The 21,983-nt window shown below is 42.0% G+C and overlaps 1 protein-coding gene across 1 annotated transcript in view; it reads right to left on the reverse strand.

Annotated features, from left to right (window-relative positions):
• Window positions 1-594: 594 nt before the first annotated feature.
• Prtfdc1 (phosphoribosyl transferase domain containing 1) overlaps window positions 595-21,983 on the reverse strand; it is a 76,250-nt gene continuing 54,861 nt past the window's right edge. Inside the window, 6 exon segments of the mRNA XM_003463170.1 lie at window positions 595-632; window positions 3,646-3,732; window positions 5,962-6,007; window positions 6,478-6,564; window positions 7,943-7,960; window positions 16,785-16,850. Coding sequence (XP_003463218.1) covers window positions 595-632; window positions 3,646-3,732; window positions 5,962-6,007; window positions 6,478-6,564; window positions 7,943-7,960; window positions 16,785-16,850 — 342 coding nt within the window.

Consider the following 21,983-nt stretch of genomic DNA (forward strand, 5'->3'; position numbering starts at 1 on the left):
TTCATTGTCCCCGAGCTTCTGAAAGGCTGTGTCAAAGCAGATAATAACGTGCTGTCAGGAATGTGCAAACAGAAATGTATGTTAAGTTCTCCTTTCCCTCTTGTTTTTCTTTTCTTTTTTTTTTTTTTTTTTAAGTATGGGAACTTAGCTGCATTCTTAGTTTTCGGGCTCAGATATTACATTAAAAGGTTTCCAGGTTCTTAGTAGTGTAAAATGTTCCAAAAATAGAGTACTAGAGAAGGTTAGGTGAAAAATATTTGAGTAACTAGGTGGGGAAAGTCCTGGGAGTAGTAATCAAGCCTAGTGACTATCAAAACAAAAGAAGGTGCAGCTGAGGAGTGTGAGGTGGGGAGAACCCTGAGTCAGAAGGTGGAATGTGTAATCTGGATCAAGTCAAATAAAAGCACTGCGTTCTTTTCCTTACAAGCCTGTGGTGCCCTTTCTATTATAGTCTCAGAAAAGAAAGCTCCCTTAAAATACTTTTTTATCCTGCTGAGTGAAGACGCCCCAAGGGACAGATTTTACGTGCTGGCCTCCTGAGTGTAGCAGTAACTGTGATATTATTTGGGAACCTGACAATGAGCATTTATTTCTTTAAACTTGGAATTTTTCTTTACTGTGTTCATTGATCATCATGTATATATATTGAAACAATAAAAAGTTTAAAGGTGTCAGTTTCTTAACAATATATAAAGTACAGTAATAACAGAATGCCACCCTGTAACTGGTTATTGTTCCTCCAGACACATATTCGTGCATTTATACAAAAGTCTCTGTTTTATTTTGAGCCAAAGTCTTGCTGTGAGTCCAAGTTGGCCTTGAGCTCACTTTACAGTTCAGGTTGGCCTCAAACTTGTGGCAATTCTCCTGCCTCTGCTGGAATTATAGGTGTATCCCAACTTGCCTGGGTCAAGGTTCTTTGTTACTTTAGCTTTGAGGCTTACTCCGATCTGGCTTCCCGGCCCCTCAAAGCCAGCATTGCTTAGAGTACAGTGTGTGTTTCTGTGGTGGGGAAAGAAGTCTACTGGGGCCATTTGTGACCTGCAGGGAAGGAGAACAAGAAGCCAACAAGAAGCCAAGCCCTTCCTGCGAGTCAACACCATGTGAGGGCCACTGAGGGGAGAACCAGACGTCAGCACTTTCTGTCACATGGGCTGGGAGAGCAGAGGAACCAAGGTCCCCCCACTACCACCTCACACACGCCTGTATTGACCAGCTCATCTGGAGAAACACAGGCTACAATGGTAGCTATCAAGGTAAAATACAACTTAATGCTTGCAGTGTTTCATGCTTCACTGCCTTTTTAGGCCTGAAACTGGTAGTCTGATCATCTATTCAGAGATTAACAGTATGCAATGTAGCTCCCATGAAGGATTTCCTTCTGAAGGTCGTAGCCATTGTTAATTCCCACTATTTTTTTCTGAAGTCTTGTATCATTTTCATTGTTTTATTGGGTTGGGTTTTATTTTGTTTTGTCTTATTTATTATATCCAATAGCATGGGCAGCTATTTCAAAGATAAAAAAGATACATTTGTATAGCCATTTTGGATTTACTACTTATGATCTTGTTTTGAAGTCCTTTATTGTGTTCACTGTTTTGTTTTTATTGGTTCTATTCTGTTCGTTTTATTCGATTTTTACTATATCTGAGGTATGGACAGCTCTTCTGAAGACGACAAGAGACATTATGATAACCATTGTTGATTTCCTATTGTCTTGTTTTGAAGTCCTGTGTCACTTACAAGACTTTTAATTTTTTTTTTTGGTTTTATTCTCTTTAAAATAAGATAAAAATCACAAAAATGGTAAAATGATCATTGCATGGGTGGATGGAGAAATGACAGTGGAAAATAAAGTGTGAACTTTTCATGAGCCATTTTGGATAACAAGAAACATGTTGGGAATATTTTTATTGCAAGCAACAGAAAGGGAGTCAAGTTGATCTACCTGCTAAAAAGGAGGATTATTGGTAGGATACCAGGGCAGCTCATGGAATCTCAGGATGACATGAACAGTGAAGTCACTGTCCTCAACCCAGGTGCTTGTGGAAGTGTTCTGGGACTTTGCTTTACAGCAGTGTCTATCCTCCAAGCCCTCCATCTCTGTCTCCTTGGTTTCTAATTTCTGGCAGGAGTCTGGTGTGTGGAGGACCACCTGGGCGACTCTCCTTGAACAAAGAGCAGTTATCTCTACTTTGGCTAAACCTGGCCCTGTCTCCACATGCTGATATATGTGCAGAGCTGGCTGGGCCATTTCCTTTTCCATTTAACTGGCTGTAAGCAATGTAAATGGGGCCAGCTGAGGTGCTGTTGCATAATCTTTGAAGCTAGGTGACAGTCCACTTGCTGTTCCCTGCCCTGTGACTCCTAAAGCATAGCTGAGCTGCGTGGGATACAGTCACCACTCAAGGGCTATCAACTGGACCCCACGATAAGAGTCTATGACTTCCCAGGGCAGAAAAATTTGCACCTCATAGGTGAGCCACCAGCAAATGCTATGTCAGCCGGTGTGATGGAATACACCTGTAATTAGAGCATTTTGGAGGCTGAAGCAAGAGAATCCTTGCAAGTTTGAGACCAGCCTAGGTTACAAAGTGAGTTCAAGCCAAAAAGTGCATAGTGAGACCCAAAAAGACAAAATAAATAAATAAATACTACCTCAATTGTGTTATGAGGATTGGTCTTTCTGCATAGCCTCCTCTCGGCATATTGCACAGTTGATTTCAGGCCTCCTTGCTAAGCCCAGCTCGTGGTACTCACATAATTCCCGCCATTTTCTCAGTCACTCATCCTCAAGCCACACCCTTCTTCACAAATTAATAAAATCCAGGTTGGGCCTTGGGTATGGGTCTTCATTCTGATGAACTTTCATCCTGGCTGGACTTAGGACTCTTTGGCTCCCCATAACTATAAATATGTCACTGTGGGTTGCACTGGAAGTGGTAGATTGGAATTAACTTGTTGAACTGCCAATAGCTTTTCCATCGGATTATAAATATAAACTTCCCAGAGCAATAAATGTTCTGGGAAGGACTCTCTATAATGATGCATGCCTATAATTTCAATATTTGGGAGGCTGAGGAAAGAGGATCATGAATTCCACGTCTGGCTGGGCTACATGGTGTATTCAAGCTCAGTCTGAACTGCACAGTAAGACCCTGACTAAAAGTTTCTAATTTCTAAGAGTAAGACCTTGATCAGTCTACTTCGAGTCAGATTCTACTTGTAGATCAGAGTGACAAAGTTGGGGGTCCCCATGGGGAGCGTGTTTCCATGTTTGTATATTGACTGTTTCCCCAAAGGGGGAATAATTGAGTTACGCGCCATTGTTACTGGAACCAGTTTGATTGCAAGCACTGATATGAACCATTTATAGAACACTGGCTATTTATTATGATTGGTCAGGAAGAGTCAGTGACTATGGAGAAAAATCAGCAAGGAGCTGTCACCTCCTTCCATCATCCTAATACCAACTTTTCAGGGTGCTACTGGGGGTTCACTGGGAGGAAGGAGGCAGGGTGTTCAATATATGCCCAACATGGAAAGATACCCATAAAAGCAGTCACCATCAATAATATTTCAATAACCTGTTAAACTAATATCACTGATGCTTTTTTTATGAAAATGGGATTAAGGTTTTGCATGCAAGATTTATGTTCAGATCTCTGAAGTATTCATTATAATCTGAGGCATACCCCACCACAAATAAATTTGGAATCTCAAATCCAGCATCTTAGCAAATAGAGAGAGAAAGAAAAAAATAGATTACCTTAAGACTAATGTTACATATACTTTTCTTAATATTCAAAGTATAAGGACTTTTCATGTAGGTAGAAAGAAGTAAGAAAAATATGCCAGTGGGCTTATAGCATGACCAATTATGTCCATGGCGACCATGTCTCAGTATTTCCTGTGACCTGTGACCTGTGACCAAACTATTTTCACATGGACTCTTCTTTACATGCTAGAGGTGAGGGAGGGCTCAGTTCTGTAGGGGATTGCACTGTGGACTTCTTGGTCAGAAAGCCTGCTTGATTCCTCCAAACGACAGAGTTTCTTGAGAAAACATAATCAAAGAGGAGATACAAGAGCAGAAAAAAAGACCTCAGAGGTTATGTTTAGCATATAAGAAAGAATCAATGATAAGAAAGGGATTAAAAGCTTCAGAAATCCAGAGAGCAAAACTGGGGTCTGGGACGTGGCTCAGTGGCAGAACTCTTGATTCGAATGCACGAGGCCCTGGGTTTGATCCCCAGGACCATGAACAAAACAAAACAACAGCAACAACAATGACAACAATAACAACAACCACAAAACCTGATTCTGGGCCCGCTAAAAGAATATGAGTAAATCCCAGGAAATCCCCGGGTCGTAACTATAGTGACTTTACAGCGAGCAATGCAATCTCTACAATAGGTGCAGCTGCACAGACTAGGAACACTAGAGCCCAGAGACAGATTAGGAGGCCAAATCTTGTTATGTCAGGAATAAAAGAAGGACAATGGATCAGTAGGACAGTCAAAAATGTGAGTGACCATCACTCACTGGTAAATGTGTACAACTCCTACACTCGTGATGTTTACCAGACAGACTGCCTGGGTTTGATTCTGGCCTTCCAGTGCAGCTATGTGACCCTGGCAAGCTACTTAACCTAGGTGTCTTCCATTTCCTCATCTACTCAATAGGCATTACAACAGCAGCTATGTTTAGAGAACTGCTGTGAGGATGAAATGAGTTAATCTCCTGAGGCTCCTAAAACAATGCTGGACACATCATGCTAGTGTTAAGAATTATCATTTTATTTTATTTCATTATTTTATTTGTTATGGTATTGGGGAGCAAACCCAGTGTCCCCCACATGCTAAGCCAGTGCTCTACCACTGAACTACAGTCCTAGCCTGAGTTGTTATTATTTTATTTGTTTTTGTTGTAAGCAACAAAAGAAACTTGTAATTCATTGGATATGTTTGAAGTGAATGTTTTTCAATTTCAGTTTCCGTTATCTATATAGTGGATATCTTACACTAAGTCCTTACAACATTTCTGTTTAGTAACCTCATATTACCTTGACACCCGGCTTAGATTTCCGGAACCAGTACCTAGCAGGAACACACCCTTGGGTCTGTCCACCCCAGCTGAAACCTACCGCAGAGGAATGAGACTTGTTGTTAGAATGAAGAGTCACTGGCATATGACCCATCCATACTGTGCCTGTCTCTAATGTTTGTTCAGCTTGTGATGAGAACTGTAGCCAAATTATCCTGGGACTTTAGAGCAAATGGAAGTTATAAAAATCAAGCTGAAGTTTGCCTTATACAAGTAAAAAGCAGAATTGCCTCTAGTGTTAGAAAATTAAATAATCTGGCTGCTTGTTTATTTCTTCTGACATTAGAACTAACCCCCTTGTGGGGAGGCAGGGAAAAGTGCCCTAGATTAGGGCCACCCTAGAGTAACATGGGAAGAAGGTATGTAGAGATAACTGCTCTAGCTTCTCATCTATGTTTCTGGATGTTAGACTGGGAGACGCCTTGGGTCTCCTCTTCTGTGCCTTAAGAGTCAGGCTTTCTAAAGTCCCCATTATGCACTGTGTGGTAACAGGTCCTGAAGGACTTTGGACACCTTCACAGGACCTCTGTGACTGATGGGAAAAGGCCCAGGGAAGAACCTTGAGTGTCTGAATCAGGTGAGCAAGCTAAGTCTTCCTCTCCCCTCACACTGACTAGCCAGGTTTCTTTAGAGTAAAGGTCTGCATAAAACCAGATAATAATAATAGCTAACATGTAGGACAGAAGTCTGTGATAGATGCATGTTACAAGGCTTAAGCCCCTCAGTTTTAACAGAGATGAGGAGACAACTACCAGTCCTACATGACTTCCACTACACAAGGATCACTGTCAATGGGAAACCAATGAGGCACACAACACCAGCACAAAAAAATGAAAACAAAAAAACTCCATTTGCAGTCAGGTCTAAGGCCATTACTTCTTGGTATTCTCTTTCCAACAAACTGCCAATTTAAAAATGGGGCTTGCTTTAGTCATTCCCATCAAGGTAATCACAAATAGAATTAAACATCACTAAGGTACGGGTTCTTTTCCCTTGGGGGAGGAAAAGGGGGAGGGAAGCTCTGTCACACCCTATTTGACTCCTCCCCTTGTTGCCATTGCATCTGGACGAAAGGAAGGGAGCTGGGCAACTGCTCAGGGCTTCATTTAGCTGCTCCTACAGACAGCTCTGCTCCTGGAGGCACAGCCAGGAGGGGCTCAGAAATGGGCAAAGCACTCCCCTTTCCCGTTCTCTGGGAGGTTAGCAAACAAACAGGCCATTCCCCAGTGTGACTGAATCAGATTCCCCCAGAGGAAGGGCCCAGTGGTTGCAACAGACAATAATACTGTTTGAGAAAAGCATCTTGGGTTAGGATCCCTCTGCACTCATGAGGAAGAACAGAACTCGCTGTGCTATGTATGAATGCCACACTTACCTGGCTACCTTTATCATGTTTGGTTTGTATTTCTCTGTACTGCTGAGCAGGGCTTTCATGGTCTCCCCCTTCCCAACAAGATCCTTTGCAAAAGCACAGACAAGTTCAGCAAAATGCATTTGTGCAGGAGCACAGCTCTTTCATCCTGAGAGCTTGTCCTTATTAACAATGCATCCTAATTACAAATGGCATTTTACTGTCATCAAAGTAAGAAGGAGAGCCAGATGGATTTTCTAATGTCCTTCTTTTTGGGAGTCTAATGTCAGGGAATATACAGGGCAATGTTTTTTTCCTGCCTCTGGAGCTGTGTGGAAGGGCTAATTCAGCCTTTCCAGAGCATGTGGGCTCCTTCTCCTGGAGTACACTGGGATTTGTGCATGCACATTCAGGGACAAAATTTGGCCCCGAGGTGATGGAACACAATATGAGAGGCATGAATTTTCATGCGCATGGGATGTACATCTGAATACACTGAATGGATAAACACCTCCCCCCACCACTCCCCACCCAATAGGGGATTCTGCCACTGGGAAGTGAGATGTGCCCGGGCAGCAGCTGGTAAGAGCCCACGAGTTCTAAGGGTCTGAGGCTGCTGTGAATTCAGGCTCCCCTCCACCGAGGAGCTGCGGGCACAATTAGAGTAAAATAGGCCTCCACAATTCATTGTCTGTGGGACAGAAATCAGCTGTCAGAAGCTGATTATCAACACAAGAGGTCTGAATTTAGCCTGGGTAGGGCAATTCATTCGGCTGGAGGGTCTGCTTCATGGATCATGTGGAGCCTGAAGAGCTGCGGATGTGTCAGGCACACACAGGCAATCGAGGAACAAAAGCCCGAGGGTAGCTCCCCGGAGCTGTCCCCAGCTGGTGAGACAGACCTGCCCCTGAACGCGAGGTGGCTGCTTGCTGTGCTAGTGCACAGGGCTCCTGCCATGCCGCTCGCTCTTTTTCCTTTTCCTTTTGTTTTAAAGGGAAAAAATATATAGCGTTCCCTTAGATTGCCACTTTCTAAAAAGTGATTGTATTTATGATTTCGATGTTGAATGTACTAGAGAATTAAAGTCATTAAAGTCATCAGCAAGGACACTGAATGAAGGACAAAGACAGTTCTAACCTTGGCTTTTACTGTTAAATAGAATTGGTTCTTGAGGCCAGCTTCCTCTTCCTTACAGCTGTCTGATTCACATTTCAGTGAAGAGCCAGTACAAGAACCAACTAAGCTGTTTGTGAAAATGGATGTAAGACAGGACAAAGTATCACACAACCATTGTTACCAAACTGTGATACTAAATTATGCAGGCCAGAGATTATAGTTAGCTCCTATTCAATAAATTTGGAGAGCCAGGCATACAACTGAAACTCAATAAATCCTTGACAGATTTGGTAACAAGGTCTACATTTTAAAACTCACTTTTAAATTCTTTCAACTTCCAAATGTAGAAAAAAAAAAAAGCCAGCTTGCCTCCACAATGAGGATGTTCTAAAATAAACAAAACTCATGTTTTAGAATACAATGAAAATCTGGCTCACAAGGTAATACACATTTTGCTTATAGTTAGCATGTCACAATGTTCCTATCTGGTCCTGCCCCATCCACCTAATCCACATACCTGGAAGTTAATCTAGGTGTTCCAGATTCATTTTAAAAGTCACTGTGGAATTACTTGGTATTGCACCACTAGTATCTATATTCATGTTAGGAGCAGGTTTTTTTTAGACTGTTACCTGTCTGAAGAACCCACCTATGAAGACATTCATTTTGATAACTGTCTGCATTCAATGGTTCCTTGGAATGCAAAAGCTTACTAAGAGTTCACCAAGAAAACAAGCCAGCACAAACTGTACCAATAAGAGTGGTTTGTACATGGATTGTGTGTTCCGCTGTGACATATTCCCTGTTCCCAAGTAGCTACCCAAATCCCTGGGATGTCAGTATTTACTCCTGGATTTTCCACCTGAAGCAAGGTGGGGGTAGAGAAAGAGCTCAGAGGGGCCCAGTGTCTAGTGACACACACTGGAAGGCCCCTCTCCACTTCTCTCTCCTCTTAGAGCTCTGGTTATGTTTCATGCTAATTTCTTGTTATTTTGATATCTGTCATATCCACTAGCTTTTAAACTAAAGGAATAGGGATCAGCTTTATCTTACTATTGCATTCCCAGAATGTTTGCATATAGATGCTAAGTAATCACTTGTTGAGGGTTTAGTTTAGCAGCACAAGCAAGCATCTACCTGGCAAAATGCGAGGTTATGAGTTTGACGCCCCTGCTACCAAAAAAAAAAAAAATTGTTGAATGAAGGAATAACAACTAAGCTTAGTAATTAAAGTCAACCAATGAGTTGGATTCATAGTAACATCTCAATGCTATCCCACCAAATTAAAATTAGATGATGTTAATATGTCATTCCGATTAACTAAAGAATGACAATATTCCCTCAAAGTAATGAAATGTTCTCTCTTTAGATGATCTTTAATTTATAAATTTTATAATGTCTAAAAATGGGATGAAATCTGATAAGTAAATCTCCTACTGATGCCTAAAGCAAAGGAGACTTTATTAATAAAAATGCTAATCAATTACTGCTCAATCAACCAACAACACTGCTAAATCTATATCACACGTCAAACACATCTTCCATAGAAATGCCCTCTAGGAGCATTTTTTCCTCAGATATGATGTTTTTATTCCTTAAATCCATTAAACATTTTATCATAAAGATACGTTTATATTGTCCACTTCTGAAGCAGGTCATGTCATTGTACCCTCTAGGAGTCACTGACAGAGGAGTCTCTTGGGCTTTTGGACACTTAGCTATGGCCTAAAGCATCAGTCTAGAGCAGTTAGTTGGTGTGTGAATTCTTAGTTGCACTAAGGCTTGCCAGCCAAGCTTCTTAGCCAAGAAGAATAATTGGAGAATGTTGTGGTTAATGTTCTTGTCACAATTTCTTTTTTTTTCAATTTTATGAGGAAAAACTGTTCTAAAATATGTTAATCTGCATTGCTGTCTAACTAGAGAGAATTGAAAATAAAGGTTACAACTTTGCCAAACAGAGCTAATTTTGAAAACCTTAGCTACAACTCTGAGGAATAGTGGTAGGTGGCAAGTGGGATCTGGATGTGTGCTGATCCTGAAGGACAAAATGTCAAAATTACTCAAATATGTTTGAGAACTGGAAGTTAGTAAAGAAAAACACCCACCTTCCACTTCATCTCATCTCACCCCAGCTTCGCTGTCCAGAGGCACGCACTTTTAACTGTTTTATCTATTTTTCTGGTTGTTTTTTCCATACTTCTAAAAAAGTATTTAGCAGAGAATGGTGGTGGACATCTGTAATTCCAGCACTCAGTAGGCTGAGGCAAGAGGATTACTGTGAGTTCGAGGCCAGCCTGGGCTGCTAAGTGAGTTTGAGTCCAGCCTGAACTACATAGTGAAATTTTGTCTCAAAAAGATTACTAATAGCAATAATAATAAACAACATGTTTTGTGTAGCTAGTTATTTGTTTTAAAACATGGTTAAGTCATTTACTGATTTTTTTAGGTTGCATGTTCTTAGAGGATTTCAAGTATTAAACATGCACTTTCTTTTATTTTAGAAAAATATATTTATATATGTATACTTATTAAAGACAATTTGTATTTTCTATAGTATACAAATACAAAAAAAGAGAAATGCTTGAAAATAAAATCTAAGGAGTCTCTAACATTTTAGGGGGAAGGACAAGAATTGTATCCAGGGTTTCATGCGTGCTAGGTACCTCTACTACTGAGTTACTCTCCTGAGCCCTAAGATTTTCTAAATTTCTGATGTATTTAACTATTTCAAGATTTAAAAATTTTTTATGTACTTCAAAATACAGATATCACATTATGCATAGCCAAAGTGTTATCACATCTAACAAAGATGACGATTTCTTAGTGTCCTATAAAGTCTACTTTTATGTGTTCAGATTTTCCCAGTTGCTCTTCAAAGAGCTTTGTAGTTTGTCCATCTGTGGCCATGCACTGGCTCTCACTCTGCTCTGAGTGTGCTTCTCAGAGCTCCTGGGCTGGAAACTCAGTCCCCAACGCGGGAGGGCAAAGCAGGAAGCGCATGCTGTGCCTGGGGATGGATTATCCTCCCCACGACCAGAGTGGGCCGAGGTCAAAGCAAATTTTCTCACTCTTGCCCCATCTTGGACATAAGACAGTAGAGCAGGAAGACCCCAGAGGAGAGAGAAGGCATAACTGTTCCCACTCTGGCAGCATTGTCCCTGGTGTCTAAGGTAACTCATGTCTCTAAAGAATGGAGATTAGATCCAGGAGTCAGGGGCACTGGCCCATAGTAGGTGCTCAAGAAATGTCTGTGGACTGAAATTCCCAGTGCTGACTCTGTCTCTTTCACTTTGCCCAGTTCCTTACCCTGTGGGTAGCTCACCTCAGTCTTCCCTTAATGATCTGTAGTTCTTCCTTTACCGAGCTGTAATTAACTTGCGTTTTAATTCTGCACTAAGCAATCTTCCAAAATCCCCCTCCCTTCTTCCGAGTGGGCAAACTTGGGAATTTTTTCAGAATGCACTGTGCTGTGGAAACTCTTCCAATCTGATAGCCTGATCACCGAGTCTGAGACATCTGCCAGTGGCTGTCTGAGTCATCTCATGGCACCTAGCTCACTTCCTCCCAGAGAGCCAGTAAAATCTGCAGCCTGGGGGCTGCGGCGCAAACTCTATGGAGGCTTTCTAGAGTGTTCTTTCTTTGCTCTTGCATAATTCTAATCAAAGAATCACGTTGAGTTTCTTGGTGAAAAAGAAAAGAAGAAGAAAGGAAGAAAAAAAGGAAAGGACTATACAAATTGCAATGATTTTCTTGAACAGTGTATTCCCACTTTTAATCTCTGAAAACACAAAATGGTTGGTGCGCCTCGCTGTCTAACCTGTGGCAGCCTGGGTCTGAGCCTCCACGCAGGAGGACAGCCTTCAAGAGGAGCAGCCGGTGGTGCGTGCCCAGCACCGGCGAAGTGTGAATAAAGCCCCACGGAGAAAGGAATGAATCCCAGCATTTCATTTTATGTGGTAATTCACGAAACTGCCAGAATCATCAGCCAGTGGGCATTTCCGTGACTATTCTCAGCCTTGTCAGATGCAATAAAAAGGAATGATTTAAACAGTGAAGGCAGCCAAGGGAGAACTTCTGGCAGGTCCTGACGCTCCGTTCTGGCATGTGACTAGAGACTTCTTTGGGTGCAGGATGGGGGCAGTGGGGGGCTGGGTGTGGGCAGGGGGTGTCTCCTGAAGTCCTGCACTCACCCAACGCATCTGTGTTTCCTCACTGCCAGATTTGGGCCCAATTCTGTGCACTTGGTTTTATTCCACCCTTTCAGAAGTTTCTATTGAACATGAATTAAAATCTTCTTGCTCTAACGGATACACACATTTTATGAAGTGCCAGGATTAAATCAACTTTGAAAAAAATCACCCAGCAAGTGCGTCTTGCAGGCAGTTTAAACACACAGGGTAAAATGCTTCTAACTTTGTGAGCCGAAAGCCATCTAACTCAGCTGATGAGGGCTCCCTTTATTCCACAGCGATGTCCTATTTAGAGCCATGACTCAGCCATCTCTACTGAGAGCTAAAGAAGAAAGGAAGGAAAGAAGAGGAAAAGAAGAAAGAAAGGAAAAAAGAACAGAAAAGAAAGGAGAGAGAAAGGCACACCCAAGTCTCCTTTTTCTTCTTCTGGTGTTTTTGAGATCGAGTCTTTGTATGTAGTCGAAATTGCTTTGAACTCGCTGTGCAGCTCAGCTTGTCCTCGTCTTCCATCTTGTGACCTAGCCTCAGCCTCCTCAGTACTGTGATTTTAAGTGTGGCACCCTCAAGCCGTTAGAGACTCCTTTTACTTTTCTTTTCTTTGTTTTTTTTTTTTTTTTTTTTACGAGGGATTGAACTCAGGGCCTCTGAAGTAAGCTACATCCTCTGCCGTTTTTAATTTTTAATTTTGAGACAGAATATCACTAAGTCATTAAACTGCTTAGGCTGGGTTTGAACACACAATCTCCTGCCTCAGCCTCCCAAAGCGATGGGATTATAGGCATGCACCACCATGCTTGGCTCCTGTTTGGATTTCTTAAAGCCCAAGAGGCTTGTCATGGGAAGACATTTGGCGTGCATCTTTGGGTGCTGAGCATTAAATGAGAGCAAATTTCAGGCAGAGTCATGCTATAATAAATGGAATTTAAATGTAAATTTAAGTTACTGGTGAATTGTGTGGTGACTATCGGAGAAGGGAGACACCTCCGATAACCCTCCTGTCCAGTGCAGGCGTTGCTGCCCTTCCTGATCTTCTTTTGGAGCCCTTCTGACTGGGCACACTGATTACCGAATGCCTTCTTTCCCTTTTACGTGTTTTCTAGCTAGCGTATGTTTTGCTCCAAACATGGAGGATGAAAGGATTTTGCTTGTGAATGGGGCAGGCCACATGGACATGTTCATCTGATTAAGAAAAGGGACATTCCAAAAATCAGGTGACTTCTTTCCAAGCTGCACTTTCAGCCGTGTAGCATGTAGTTCCTTCCCCTGAGTCTCTTGCAAAGCCCTCTGTCCGTGTAGAGAGCACTGCCCCCTCCCTCCAGACCTTCATCCTCCAACCCTGACCTCACTCAGGGCTGATGTGTCCTGACCTCTGTCCTGATCTCTAACTTTCACTTAACTTTTTCTATTCTCCAAGCCACTCCTCGTGGAGCAGCAGAAGTATCTTCTTACAATACAAAATTGAATCTCACTGCTTGTCAACAGAAAGCTTGTCATTCGGCTTAAATTTACCTTTTTCTTCTGCCATGTCCTCTCTTTTCCAAATTAATTGAAAATCTCGTCTGATTGCTGTGGAAGAGGACCATACGCCTACTAGTCACTCAATACTTATTCAACCTATTAGGATACAGACCTTTGCTCAGTGCTGGAGGTAGGAGGAAGATGGATTCCAGGGAGAAGCCCCTGCTTGCCTAAGGTCTTCACTGGAAGGCACTTAGCCAGTGTGGTGAGGTTGCTGTGAGGGAGGATATAACGGATGTGTGCCTGGGAAGGGGGACAGGTCACACAGGTCTCACAGATTGCAGGGAGCAGTTTGGATCACATTCGCAGAACTCTGGGAGTAGGATTGCCAGATAAAGATGCAGAACATCCCATGACACTTGAATCTCAGGCAAATGACAAATAATTTTTAGTATTAATATGTCCCAAATCTTGCATGCTATATGCTAAACATGCCTGGGCTACAGTTATACAAAAATTTTATTCAATATTTGAAATTCAAATTTAGCTAGGCATCTTGTTTTTTGTTGTTGACTTTAAATTTTTTTTTGTTGTAATTGTTGAGTTTGACAATCCTAAATAAGAGGCCACTGAATGGTTTTCAGCTAGTAAGTGATGTGATCCAATTTCTATTTCCAAAATATCCCTCTTGCTACTTTGTGGTGAATGGTTTGGAGGACTGTGAAAATTAAATGAAGATAAAATTCAGGGACACATGTTAGGATATCAGAGCAGGTCAGAGAATGGCCTCATCCTAGGAGACCAGAGCCTCAAAAACCTGGATGTGTGTAGGAATCGTCTGGGCTGGGATCTGTGATTCTGCATCTCTGACACTGTCCCAGGAGGTACTGAGCTTGCTGGTTCCTAGATCAAAGTTTTGTGAGCTATGCCCATGGCCCAAATTTGGCCCGCTATCTGTTTCTATAAATAAAGTTTTATTGGAGCACAGCTATTTCTGTTTGTTTGCACATTATCTGTGACTGTTCCATGCTGTAACTCAGAGTTGGGAAACTGCAAGAGACCATCAGCCTGCAATAATACTCACTATCTGGTCCTTTACAGGAAAAGTTTGCTGACCCCAAGCTAGATTACTGAGTAGCAAACATCAGGACTTAGGTTACAGACAGGGAGAGAAGTAGACAGATTCCAGACATGTGTGAAAGCATATAGTGCAGCCTGCCCTGGCTGCCCAGTCATCGCCTTTGATCGAGTGGGGCACCCTGAACTACAGAGTCTTTAACTCAAGTTGCTGTGACAGTTGAGAACTGGCTGGTCAGTGTTCATTCATTTTAGAAATATTTACTAGTACTTTCTAAATCCAAGGGATTCTACTTGGCATGTGTTTAAACTTATGTAGAAATACATCTATGCACACACACAGTGTAAAAATACAGCTAAAAAGCACCTTGGAGCCTGAAAGAAATCATTTTGTCATGCTGACAAAAAGCTAAAGCTGTATTCTTCTTGTTTTTATTGTTGGCTGTCTGTCCATCTCTTTTCCCTGAATTTCTACAATCTCTCTGTTCTCATGGGAAAGGCTCTGTGGTAATTACAGGAGGAGATTTTGAAGTAGAGAGCTATCTCCTTTTCCACTCACTTCAGTCCTAAGAAGAAGCTATCCTATCTCCACCTCCTCACTACATTTTCATCACTGTCATCAAAATACCAGACATGCTTGACTTAAGGGATAAGAGGTTTATTTTGCTCATCCAGAGAGTTCGATCCATGATTACTGGCTCCAAGGCAGAACCATGGTGGGAGAATATGGGGAAGGAAATCTGCTCACTTCATGGCCGACAGGAAGCAGAGAGAGAGATGGAAAGATCTAGAGAGGTGAAGGGGCTGGACCAAGATGCGTCCCTCAGAGGCAAAGTCTCTTCCTCTAACAGCCCATTCAGCCACAAACTCATCAATACATTAATTCACTGATGAGATTGGTGCCCTCACAATCCACTCATTTATCTCCATCTTCCCTCTGAACATTGGCTGCCTTGATGCATGAGTCTTTGGGGGGAACTTCACCTTTGAACTATAACACTAGCTTAAGAAAGGAAAAACCCACTATTTACCTGTGAGGAAAATCACTTTCAAACAAACTACAAGACAATTTTATTAACAAGGAGAAAAGAAGCACAATTCTATGGTACAAATGTGTTTCTTGTCATCCATTTGGGAATCAGCGTTGTCACTTCAACAGACGTCATAGTGGAAGTACGAGGCAAGATATTTCCTTTTTGTAACAAACCTGTAAGGCACTACCAGAGAAGTGCCAAAATGACATCTATTAAAGATTGCTTCAGGATGGTATAAGTTTATACATTTCTGGAAATTGCTCTGAGTACTTTAGCTTCTAGAATGTTGTTGCACTCACTGGTGTAGTAACATCAAATGACGGCCCAGTGGAGCATTAACAGGAACATGCAAATTTCAGTCGCTGTGAAACAGAATTTACTACTAGATGGAAATTTAGTACTTGGAATCTGATACACCGTGTTCAGAGGAAGGTAAAGCAGACTGTTTGTAGTTAGAATCCTCGTGGCTCTGTAGCTGTCCCAATATTAGGATGCATACTTTTATTGAATGTGGCTGCTACTCTTTTTCCTCATCAGGAATTGCAGAACAATAACCACCACAAGTATGAGAGATTAAGCTTGTGTAATAGACTGATCCATGTCACTTAGCAGACTGTGCCTATGCAGGGATAATGAATACAAACTGGAGGAGCACAAGTGAACAAAAGCAAGCTCTGCACTGCTCGTTCACAGAGAATTTACACTTCAAATTACATTCTGCAAGGATCACCTGCTTTATGAAACAACCCCTCCTTTCAACATAAGCATTTCTGTGAGCATTCAAGTAGTCTTTCCATTTTATAATTAGAAATTGGCGGGTTTGGAATTCAAAGTTAAAATTGGAAATGTTTTCCCCATAATCTAATAGGTTACATCCTTTTTAGTAAGCGGGGAGGAGGTAAAGCACTAAAAAGGTGCTCTCAAGAGGCTTTTTTTGCTCAGCAACATGGCACTGGCCTGGCAAGTGTAAGGACATGAGTTTGATTCTCACTATAAAAAAGGTTCTTTTTTGTTTCTTTTTCCCTCCCTCAGCTTTGTACGTTTCCACAAACCTGTCTAAAAGTCTCAGGACAGTGCGGAAGCACAGACGAGAGAGACACAAAGCAGCCAAGGGAAGGGCATCCTTTTCTGCTGGTGCCTGAGAGGATGAGTGGAAAGAAACAGAGGAAGGAGGGCCAGGGGTTTTGTTGTCTTAAACAAACAAACAAACAAACAAACAAACATTGGAACTGAAAGCCTGGAGAAGGATTTGGTCTGCATCCTGTCCTGGAGGTATTCTAAAAGGAGTGTTTTAGAAAGAAAGAAAAAAAAATCAGTAAAAGGACTCACACATCCATTTGCATGAATTAGCAAACCTGGGAGAATGTCTGCAGTGTATAGCGAGCACTGACCTGAAATGACCCGCACATGTCCCCAGACATCAGTGCAGACTGCAGAGTTACATTAACAAACCTGGCCAGCCAGTGTTGAAAGAGCCTCACCTCCCACTGTCTGTGTCGTGTCCATGGACCGATCATTCTACAGAAAAGGAGAAAATTAAAAAAGAAAGGGAAGTTAATGCTTTGCTGCATCAGAAAACCTTTAAGGCACATTTTCCTGTCTACTCAGAGGTTAGGTTGTGCCTTATAAATGCAGCACAAATGGCCCTACAGACTCTTGGCTGCTATGGTTACCAAGAGCCTTGCTCGCCAGCCAGCACTGCCCTTGAGACAAAGCTTTCTCATGACTGGCAGGGCGGTGGTGAGGAAGGGGCATGAAGGGGCGGAGAGAGGACAAGTAAATAGAACTTTGCAGTGAAACACCAAAACCTACCCTGACGCAGGCAGACTTGGAGAAGAGTCATGGCCTCAGCTTCTTGAAGGTGGAGGGTTAGGGAGGTAATGGGTGTCAGCTCTGCTTGCCAGCCCTGGTGACAGGCCTGCAGTGGAGAGCAAGTGGATTCTCAGGAGATGAAGGCCGGGCTTCCTGCCACAGGACATTTGCCCTCAGGTGATGCCAGAACATGGATCAGGACCTATTGCACTTAGAACTTCTCATGAAAATGGTCAAGCCTCAGGATAGTCCTGCAGTTCCAGGAGTGTGAGACCCAGAACCATATATGAAGACTTTAATTCAAATTTTCTTCAACTTTATGAACGCTCATTTTCACAATGTTGCATGTTGCACATTACCCCAGCCATCTAAAAATCTCACAAAACAAATAAACATAGAAACAAACAGTGGATTGCTATAGAGTGAAAATCACAGTGAAGTCACAGAGAGGCAAAGCAGGAAACCAAGCACTGACCGCATGTCTTCTGCCTCACCACGGACGGACCCCTGCACTTAGAGGAACTGAAGCAAATAGACGCAGGCCTTTGGCTTCATGACCAAGCAAGAATGTAGTGTCGCAATGCCTTGGGCTGGACATAACCTCAGGGAGGAGAGGACGGTACAGACACCACATGTGCTGTGTCCTAACCAGGAAATCCGCGGGACAGCTGTTCCTGTTGCCAGCTCAGCACTCTTGTCACTCGTCCGGCAAGGAGGCCGAGAGACTCTTCCTGGGGCAGTTTATTCCGTAGGGCTCCGCAGGCTCGGACTGCCCCAGACTGGGCCAGGGAACTTGGCCCAAGGAGGCTGCATGGAATCTAGACTTCTCAGCAACTCGCATCAGTTCCGCCTTGAACTAGGAATTCTCTTAAGACTGATTTGAAGTGGGTTCTGTTCCTTGCAACTGAGACTCTCCATCTAGATGTACAGTCATTTTGTCAGGGAACTAGTTTGGTTAGGTGGGAAGAGAAAAAGTAGACAAATCACTAATTTGGCAGTTTTGCTAATGAAATGCCTTTTGTCTTTTTAGCTTCAAACAGAAAGAAATAAAAAGCATCTTAATTAAAAATTTTTTGTTTTGTTTTTGCTAGATTAGGGATTGAAGCCAGGGCCTTTACATTGAACTACAGCCCCAGTGCTTTCTAATTTTCTTGTTTTGAGACAGGTTCTCAGTAAGTTTCTAAGTTGACCAGGCTGCGCTCAAACCTGTGATCCTCCTGCCTCAGCTTCCCAGAGTGCTGGGATTCTACAAATGTACTCGATGTCTGGCTACCTTAACGTATGTTTACTTGCCCTTGCTGAAACTAACCATCTTCTTATGAGAGATGATCTCAAAAGAAGAAAAAATATGGAATATCCAGACTCACTGACCCTTGGCTGTGTTCTGTTTTTGAGATAAGGTCTCACTATATAGCCCAGGCTAGTCCTGAACTCATGATGTAGCCCAGCTGGCCTTGAACTCAGTGATTCTCCTGCCTGAGTCTCCCAAGCGATGAGATTACAGGTGTGCACTACTGATATAGGGGAAAGAAACTCCTAACCTACTAGATGTCTGGAACAAGTTTGTGTTCTCCAAAATCAAAGAACGAATTTTAGGAACAATGGAGGTTAAGAGCAGAACATATTTATTGAGAGAGAGAAAGCATCTGTGTGAGAGAGACAGAAAGGGTCCCAAGTGGGTTGCCAAGGACCCTGTCTTTCCGGAGGATTTTATAGAGCAAAACCCCAAGGTGAGGTGGGTCCAAGGTGGAAAAAAAAATGGGAATGTACAAGGTGGGCATGAGGTGGAACAGAACTATAATTTACCAATAAGATTAATTGATCAGGTAAAATTTATTAAATCAGGGACAAATGGGAAGGCACGTCATGCAGCAAGGGGCCATGAATATGAAACAGGACCTTTGGCTGTAGGGCATTGGGTTAGTGACTCCTGGCTTCCTCACGGGTGGTAAAGACCTATTTAGAATACCAGCCCCTGAAGTTTATAATTAGGAAGTATGTGGGTATGTTTGGTTTATCTTTAGTGTTGAGGTCTAAGGCACAGAGGAGGAGTCTGTCCCCCACAAGTTGCAAGATATCTGCACTGGCTCCTTCGAAGGCCCAGCATTGTCTGACTGCCTATAATATTTGTATCTAACTCAGCTGCCTGTAACACTGCCACTCCAGGCGCTTTCAATTTTTTTTTTTTACAGGTGAAAACAATCACATATTCACAAACAGCCATGACACTGGTTAAGAACTTGTCAACATGTCAAAGGAGAACATTTTAAAAAATAATTTCTAGAGGTGCTGAGATAAAGGACTTAGCATGGGAAGAATATCCATGTGTTAGACTCAACAATGTTGTTACTAGCGGCAGGAAAAATAAAATCTCATTATCCCCAGGGGCTGGGGTATAGAGACTTGAATACAACTACTAAGCCAAAGTTTAATGTAACCAGTGAGATTTATATACTCTGCCAGATCAGAGTAAATGTCATTCCCATCCTATCGAATGATTATCTCCAGTATTGTTTGTTAAAAACAAGAACAAAAGACATCAGGAAGCTAAGCAATGTGCTCCAAGACACACAGTGTGTGCTGCCAAGTGTCCTTATTTATGAAGATCTTTCTTAGTCCAGGCTTATAAACATGGTTTTAATTTTAGATTTGTCCTTAACCCATCTGGAATTCATATCTTCTAAGCATGTAACTAGTCAATTATCTCAACATCACTTATTGAGTTGCTTATTATTTTCTCTACAAGTTTGAAATATCATTTTTGTCATGTCTTTCATTCCCATATGTGTTGGTTTCTATATTCTTCTAATCTAGCATGTCAGTTCTCACATTAATTAGCTTAACATATCAAACTAATTAATCTAACAAGTCAATTAAAATAAATAGAAAATGATACTTTACTTCGTATATTTGCATATTCAAATCATACTGTTATAATTATCGTCACTCTTTAATATGTTTTAATATCTGGTAGGGTGTAAGTATTCACTTCTTTGCTCTTTTTAAATATTGTCCTGGGTACTTTTGTACATTTTTTCCCCTGTCTGGTAGGTTGTTTTGAAGAGCAAATAAACACATGTGGAACATGTAGAACTGAGCATGCCACCCAGTCAACACTCAATGAGTCAGATACTCAGTGCCTCAATTTGGACCGTAAGTACTCCCCAAGGGTGCATGGGTTAAAGTTTAGTTGATCCCTGCTTGGTGCTACTGGGAGGTGAGTGCTGGACTCACTGGGAGGCAGGGCCTGGGGGAGGTCTTCAGGTCACTGGGGGTGTAAACCTTGAACAGAAGAGTGGGACCCCAAGTCCTTTTTTCTCTCTCTCTCTCTCTCTCTCTCTCTCTCTCTCTCTCTCTCTGTCTCTCTCTCTCTGTCTCTCTCTCTCTCTCACTTCCTGGCCATAAGGTGATTGGATTTCTTCTGCCACTCGCTTCCGACATGCTGTGCTGCCTCACCAGGGACAAAACAAGAGGGCCGATCAATTACGAACTGAAACCTCCCAAATCCTGAGAGGGTGAAACCCCTTTCTCTTTATAAATCAGTTATTGGTATTTGCTACAATGACGGAAAGCTGATGAACACACTTAGAAAATACAATGAATTTCTTTGTTTTCTTCCTCACCTCCTCCCCGAGGAAATGGACACTCTTCTTCTCTACCATTCTGGAGTCCGGACACCTTTGTTTCTTAAGAGTGTGTAACAGTTTATTGCATGTATGTACCATTTTTTGTTTACTCATTCATCTTCTGATATTTGGATTGTTTCTACCATTGCAGTTAGGAACACTGGTGTACGATCCCACAAGTTTTGATGTGTTATATTTTATCATTATATCCAAAATGTTGTAATTTTTATTGTCATTTCTACTTTAAATCACAGGTGGCTTAGAATTATATTGTTTAGCATTAATACGTTTGTGAATTTTCTGTATCCTTCTGATACTCCTAATTTAATTGTTCCTAGTCAGAGAACATATTAAATGATTTCAAACACCTGAAAACTGCTGAGAGTTGCTTCACATCGGTGGTCTATATTTTTTTAATCTGGATTTTTTTCCTTTCCTTTTCTTTATTTTGTTTTTGTTTGTTGCTTTTGTTTTTGACACAGAGCCTCACTAGGTAGCTCAGGCTGGCCTTGAACTATGTACATAGCCTAGGCTGACCTCAAACACATGGTGACCCTTCTGCCTTAGCCTCCTGAGTGCAGGATTATAGGTGAGCTCCACCACACTTGGCTTTATCTCTTGTGTTCTGTTTTGTGACAGAGACCCACTGTGTAGTCTAGGCTGGTTTTGAACTCAGCCTCCTTAGTGCTGGGATTACCACCATGCACAACTCTGCTGGGTCTGTTTTTTTTATATATAAATATTCCATATGTATTTAATGGACTATGTACTCTGATTTTTGTGACAGAGCGTGTCAGTTATATCAAGTGCAGTACTTGAGTTGTTTATATGTCTGCTTGTTCTATTATTAGTTAAGATTGTGAATACAAAAAAAAAAAAATCAAAAAAACCAAAAATTAAGTCTTTTGTCTACCACTAGAATGGAAAGGGGAATTGAAGAGGTGCAGTTCCCCTGTTTGGAAGTTTTCAACCAACCTTGCTGCTTCTGTTCCATGCTGTCCTTACTCTACCTTCTAATAGCCAGGTGACTCCAACCGTACAGGAATCCTGTGGTACAGACCCACCCCTCGCCCCTGACACTTCCCCTGTAGGTGGTTACACAGGCACTTTCTCTTTTCTGCTCGGGCATTGCCCTTTCCTAATCAGCGCTACCTTCTAAGCAAGGATGGTGTCTCTAGTCCACAGAGGTTCTGTCTGTCTCTGTCTGTCTTTA

This window comes from Cavia porcellus, unplaced genomic scaffold (assembly GCF_034190915.1).
Source record: "Cavia porcellus strain 051 isolate PalLab524CR breed Dunkin Hartley unplaced genomic scaffold, mCavPor4.1 scaffold_27, whole genome shotgun sequence".
In the NCBI taxonomy this organism is placed as follows: Eukaryota; Metazoa; Chordata; class Mammalia; order Rodentia; family Caviidae; genus Cavia; species Cavia porcellus.